This window comes from Gossypium hirsutum, chromosome D11 (assembly GCF_007990345.1).
Source record: "Gossypium hirsutum isolate 1008001.06 chromosome D11, Gossypium_hirsutum_v2.1, whole genome shotgun sequence".
NCBI classification, from domain to species: Eukaryota; Viridiplantae; Streptophyta; class Magnoliopsida; order Malvales; family Malvaceae; genus Gossypium; species Gossypium hirsutum.
In genome coordinates this window covers 47,930,007-47,936,522 of record NC_053447.1, presented here as the reverse complement: position 1 = coordinate 47,936,522, position 6,516 = coordinate 47,930,007, and the positions used below count along the sequence as shown (strand labels likewise).

The 6,516-nt window shown below is 35.8% G+C and overlaps 1 protein-coding gene across 4 annotated transcripts; it reads left to right on the top strand.

Annotated features, from left to right (window-relative positions):
• The first annotated feature begins 1,736 nt into the window (after positions 1–1,736).
• LOC107913567 (RNA polymerase sigma factor sigA) lies at positions 1,737–6,221 on the top strand. 4 transcript variants are annotated; one of them, XM_041104184.1, is made up of 10 exons: positions 1,737–2,133; positions 3,060–3,895; positions 3,990–4,188; positions 4,292–4,384; positions 4,607–4,735; positions 4,903–4,956; positions 5,043–5,120; positions 5,222–5,284; positions 5,462–5,574; positions 5,872–6,221. In XM_041104184.1, exons 2-10 carry the CDS (start codon positions 3,207–3,209, stop codon positions 5,978–5,980), a joined length of 1,527 nt encoding a protein of 508 aa, XP_040960118.1. In that variant the 5' UTR covers positions 1,737–2,133; positions 3,060–3,206; the 3' UTR covers positions 5,981–6,221. The 4 variants fall into 4 exon arrangements, with proteins under 4 accessions (XP_040960118.1, XP_016697690.2, XP_016697692.2 ...); XM_016842201.2 differs by having other exon boundaries at positions 1,740–2,133; positions 3,063–3,895; positions 4,822–4,956; XM_016842203.2 differs by having other exon boundaries at positions 1,793–2,133; positions 3,063–3,895.
• Positions 6,222–6,516: the final 295 nt, after the last annotated feature.

The window sequence follows — 6,516 nt, the reverse complement described above, 5'->3', positions numbered from 1 at the left end:
CCAATCGACTATCTCATGATGGAAATATCTATTTTATTTAATACTTACTTGTGCTTCTGACCGTTGGTCTAATAGAAGCCGTATATCTTCAAGAGAGGTAGGTAATTGAGCATAACTTGCCGGATGGTTCCACCTAATTAAATAAATTTTTAGCATTCGATTATATTTTAAATCTACGTAATAATTATAAAATTTAATATAAAATTTACCTCGTTATGAGTGGGAATGTATACGGGTGGTCCACTTGAGGACGTAAAAATAGAAAGTGAAACCGTGCCCATGACAGCAGTAGTGACAGACAACCTCCGATTTTCAATTTATTCGGTCGCGTCGCCTCGCACATCTCCTGGTACAATGTTGCCAACACGGTAGACCCCCAACTAAATTCACCAGTTGCTCGAAAATCAACGAGTTTCAGCAGCCATCTTAGGTGTACGAGGTTTCGTGACAAGTTCGGCATCAGATAACCTCCAATTATCTGAAGAATGTATGCCCGAGCATATCGGATTCTTTCTAGTTCGGTTGAATCATAATCCGGATCAGGGAATATGTCTCGTAACCAGCCCATCTCGATCCGACCTCCGTTAATATTCTCCGGAATAGCACCCAAAAGCTCGTAGCATACCGCTCCCCAATCACCAGATTGAACAGACCCGGTGACTGCGTACCCATCCACCGGCAATCTCAATTGCAAATTGACATCTTCCAAAGTGATAGTGCACTCTTCACATGGAAGATGGAATGTGTGCATCTCGGGTCTCCACCTCTCAATCAACGCACTGATAAGTTTCGAGTCCAACTTGCATCCCCGGCCTACCGTCGTCACGTGCTAAAAACCCGCCTCCCGCAGGTAATTCTCTACCAACGGTGATGGAGGACCATGCATATTACGAATATAGCATTGCAATATCCGATCTATAGACTTTTATAACAAATAATAAAATAATAATTATTTAAAATTGCATAAATAAAAAAATCTTAAATAATATTTAAAAATTAAAGTTAACACTTATCATTTTCATTTGTTCGATGGATATGTGCTTGTCATCAAGACGAATCAATTCTCCGACCATTGCTAAATTGGTACAAATTTTTACGATTTAAAAAAAAATCAAAAAAATAAAATTTAAAACTTTTTTAAAAATAATTAAAAAATTAAAACTCTTTTAAATAGAAATTTGAGAGAAATTTGAGAGAAATTTGAGAGAATATTAGAGAGAAATTGAGAGAAATGATTTAGTTGTGAAGAAAATGAAAGGGGGGTTTATAGTTTTTTTTTATCGTTGGGGGGTCACCAACGGTAAAAAAAGCAGCCATTGCTACTGTTCATGCGCGGGCAAAACGCATCCCCAAGAGAGCGCTTACGTGGCAGGAAAATGCGTCCTTGAGGGAGCGATTTTTGTCCACGTAGGCAAAACGCTTCCTCAAAGACGCGTTTTCCTGCCACGTCCCCTAACATCGCACTGACGTGGATGCGCTTTCGGAGAATTGAGTCATTCCGATAAATAATTATTTACCGGGCCTATTTCGATAAATATTTTTAAAAAAAAACTTTTATATGTAATTTGCCGGCAATACTAAATATTAGTTTAGATAAAAATATAAAAGAAAAGAAAAACGAATTAACGGGAGTGAGGCACACTGTTTGTTGGGGGATGACGTGGAAAGTGGGCCCATCATTCATCGATATTTGCTCACATTTGTTATTAGTTAATTCGTTAGTGGTGCCCAAACCCAACCCATCCTCAAATATATGAAACAGATTAAACCGAGAAAAAAAATCCCCAAAAAGTAAAAACAGAGAAGCGAAATGGAAAGCTATGAACCACTCAAACACCCAATATCTAGTGTAGCCAATGGAATCTATCTTCTCTATATCCTTTATGTCCATTTGGCACCCTTTCTTCTTCAATTTTATCATAAATTAAATCCCAACATAATCACTATATATATATTTACAAATTATTAAATCTAAAAAAGCTTCTAGTTTCTAAAGCAAACTCCGGAATACCGGTTCCAAACTCTTTCCTCTTCCTTTGCTAACTGTTCTACTTTACACTTTGGAACACACGTCTTTCTTTCTTCTTCTTGTTTCTTTCATTTCCTTCTTGTTGTAGCTGGCAATTTTTTAAGGTAAGCTTTTGGTCATTGCCTTTTACAGACCTTGATCTTTCTATCAAGTTTGTTTTGATAAGATGTTCATGTTCGTTTTCTCCCCTTCTCTTACATGGATATGGGTTGTTGTTTTTGTTCATAAACAAGTGAAAAGTACATAATTTAGGTGAAAGAGATAGAAATTTGTTCCATTTACAGCTATAAGTTTGCTATGTGTTTGCATAAATGACTGAACTTTGTGATCATAATTCAATTTAATAATAAACAAATTTTTGTGAACATGGATATGGGTTGTTGTTTTTGTTCATAAACAAGTGAAAAGTACATAATTTAGGTGAAAGAGATAGAAATTTGTTCCATTTACAGCTATAAGTTTGCTATGTGTTTGCATAAATGACTGAACTTTGTGATCATAATTCAATTTAATAATAACAATAAAACTTGGGTTCTGCTTAAAAATTAATTTTCTTTGTTGTGGAGACATCCAAGTTAGAAGATATTTCTTAAGATTAGGTGGTTTACAAGCTTAAAAATATAAGTTTTAGAGGAAGATTGAGCATAGAAGAATGAATTAGTTTTTGTGTTTCAAATTTCCAGATTCTTTGTTATTTATAACTAGTTTCAGATCTTGAAGTATCAGTCATTTAATGCTTTAAAATACTTCAAATATCAAACCATTTGTTGTTGTGTTCACATGGTTGTAGGATTCTCATACAATTAGGGGTTTTTTTAAAAAAGATTTTGGTCAAACCATCATGAGCTACATCTTTCCGGGATTTACTTGAACTAGATAAAACCTTGTGTTACTGATTGGGAAAAACCAACCTTTTTCATTCCTTTACTTGTTTCATTTATTTATCTATCTATTTTAGTTTAGTTTCTCATTGCCATATAGTTTATGTATATGAAATAAATAATCCTAGCTTCTTTTACCCTCTTTGTAGCAGTGTCATACAGGAGATTTAGAGTACAAGAGGAGAATATTTTTGTTTAGCTTAGTCGCCTACGGGATATAACGGCTGAATTGTTTTAATTTTGACAAGCGTGCTAAATTGTGTGATGGTAATTGTATCAAAGTGAGAAGAATCTGTATGATGGCCACTGCTGCTGTGATTGGACTTAGCACTGGAAAGAGACTCTTGAGCTCTTCCTTTTCTTATTCGGAAACCGTAGATAAGCTGTCGTATGCTGGTGATTATGGATCTTCATATTATCAAACTCCTTCCACAAAGACTTTAATGGTTGCAAAAAGATCATCTAATTGTAGCCAAAATCTTCCATCATCCAATCGGCACACGCAGTCAATTAAAGCTTTTAAAGAGCATGTGGATACTGCATCCAGTATTTCAACAGTAGAGCCTTGGATCCATGGAACCAATGACTTAGAACAAGAAAGCTATGATCTTGACTACTCTGTAGAGGCTCTTCTTTTGCTTCAGAAGTCTATGCTGGAAAAGCAATGGACACTTTCTTTTGAGAGGACGATGTTCACTGAATCACCAAGTCGAAAAACTCACAACAAGGTACCTGTTACATGTTCTGGGGTGTCTGCTCGGCAACGAAGATTCAATACTAAGAGGAAGATTCTGAGCCAAAATAAATCAATGATACAACCTAACGCTAAGCAGCTAAGATCATTGATCGGGCCAGAGCTGCTTCAAAATCGCTTGAAAGGTTATGTGAAGGGTGTAGTGAGTGAAGATTTGCTTAGCCATGGGGAAGTTGTGCGCTTGTCAAAGAAAATCAAAGCTGGACTTTCCTTGGAGGAGCACAGATTAAGGTAATGATTTATGATGTTGTATTAGATGAATCATTCTAATTCAAAACCATTAAATTCTTGAAACTTTTTTCTTACTGTTTTCCTGGAAATCTAGATTGAAGGAGAGACTGGGATGTGAGCCATCTGATGAACAGCTTGCAACTTCCTTGAAAGTTTCTCGTGCTGAGTTACGGTCAAGGTCAATCGAATGTTCTTTGGCAAGAGAAAAATTGGCAATGAGCAACGTTCGCTTGGTTATGTCGATAGCTCAAAGATATGATAACATGGGTGCTGAAATGTCTGATCTTATTCAGGTAATCTACTACATCAATTGCCATAGACGCATGATAAATCAATCTGCTGACACTAGCTATATCAAACTATGGACTTTTATGAACTTGGTTGTTTTATGTGTAGGGTGGTTTGATCGGACTATTGCGTGGTATCGAAAAATTTGATTCTTCAAAGGGATATAAAATTTCAACTTATGTGTACTGGTGGATACGTCAGGTAATAGTCATCTAATTTTGTTGAGAAACATTGTGCACGTTATTACTCGCTCCGAACCAAATAAAAGTTTCTAAATTAATATTATCGTTGATGCAAGAGCATGGTGCCTGAGATTGTCAATTGTGATGTGCGATTATGATTGTACAACCTAATGCTTCTGTAGCTTTGTAATTATCTTATTATGATCGTACAAAATCTAACATAGTTCATACTTCATCTCAGGGTGTTTCTAGAGCACTGGTTGAGAACTCAAGAACATTAAGATTGCCTACATATTTGCATGAAAGATTGGGATTAATCCGAAATGCAAAATATAGGCTGGAGGAGAAAGGAATAACACCGACTATTGATGTAAGTGGCTTCCATTACTTTTAGCTTGATTTGAACTGCATCATTTTATTTCAAAATAAATAAAAATGTCTAATTTCCATGTCCAGTCTTTACTTTATGCAAGGAGCCAAGTATCTTATTCTCTCAACGAACCATCATTTAAGTATTTGATTCCTTTATACTTTCAGAGGATTGCTGAGAGTCTAAACATGTCTCAGAAGAAAGTTAGGAATGCCACAGAGGTATGATTTTTTCGGAACTTACTTTCTAGGAACTATATATTGCAATTGCACTTTCCATGCTCATGCTATATTTTCACTAAATGCAGGCAGTCAGTAAGGTCTTCTCCCTTGACAGGGATGCATTCCCGTCTTTGAATGGTCTTCCTGGAGAGACTCACCATAGTGTAAGTTCATGTTTTATATGAACCAACTCTATAGAATTTCAATCCCCCTTGTTCCTCTTTCCTGTTATCGACTACTAACAATTTTCCTTTCATCTTTTCAGTACATTGCAGATAACCATGTAGAAAACAATCCATGGCATGGAGTAGATGAGTGGGCACTCAAGGTAAATATTTTAGATACAGTCAGAAGAGAGGCTCATAGTGCTTGCTATTTTAGATAAAGAGGGAAATCGGAGACTGATTTTATGATATAATAATATGTAAAATCTGCTACTGCTAAGCTTTACTTTAACTGTTTCTTTGTTGTGCATGTGGATTTCGATGTTGCATTACATTTACAGGATGAAGTGAACAGACTGATCAATATAACGCTCGGAGAACGAGAAAGGGAGATTATACGGCTTTATCATGGTTTGGATAAGGAAAGTCTTACATGGGAGGACATCAGTAAACGGTGAGCATATTGAGTGCAAAGCTTTAGTTGTTTTATACTTAAGATCACCTTGATTTCTATGTCATTAACAAAGAAAATATCATAGATATTTATTCCTCATGTCACAGTGATTGATGTTGAAAATAATAATACAAAGAAGAAGAAAAAAAAGGACATTTGTTTATATATACAGATTTTCTTTTACATGTATGCCGACTTCGTTGGTTTTCAACAGTCTCTTTCTGGTTTCATTTCTCATGCAAATTTCGTTCAATTTCAAACACCGTTTGACCTTTTCTTCTTTTGTTAATTCTTCAGCATAGGTTTATCCAGGGAGAGAGTTAGGCAAGTCGGACTCGTGGCGCTGGAGAAACTAAAACACGCAGCGAGGAAGAAGAAAATGGAAGCCATGCTAGTCAAACATTGATTTTGTAACGCTTCAACATACACATGATAAAAAATGACTATATATATACAGAGGGAAAATTTGTAACTTCAAATTACTTTTCCTTGTCAAGAGTCACTGTAGAAGCTCAGGTAAGGGACCAAAAATCCTAAACTTGCTGTGACAAGAGCCCAAGTGTCCAACAAACTGATTAAGAATCTCTAAGTTGGAGCAAATTTTTTATGTATTATATTTCTGGACACAAATACCTGGTTTTGGATCATTTTTTTTCTGTAGTTTTGATGATAAACAAAGTACTTTAAAAGCTTAATAGTCAACAAACAGGAAAAAGTTCGGCCAAAAAATTTCGACTACCAAAACTTCATAGTAATTCTGTTCTACAATAATCCACCGATAGCTTCACGGGGGTTTCTAGACTCGAAGCCTTCTAGACTCCCTCTCTCTCTCTCTCTTTCAACACTCTTTTTAACATTTCAAAGATAGCAACTCCATTCAAGCAAACGAAAATAAGCTGAAAAAAGTTCAAAGTCCTCTCAGAATTTTCTAGCAGTAACCAA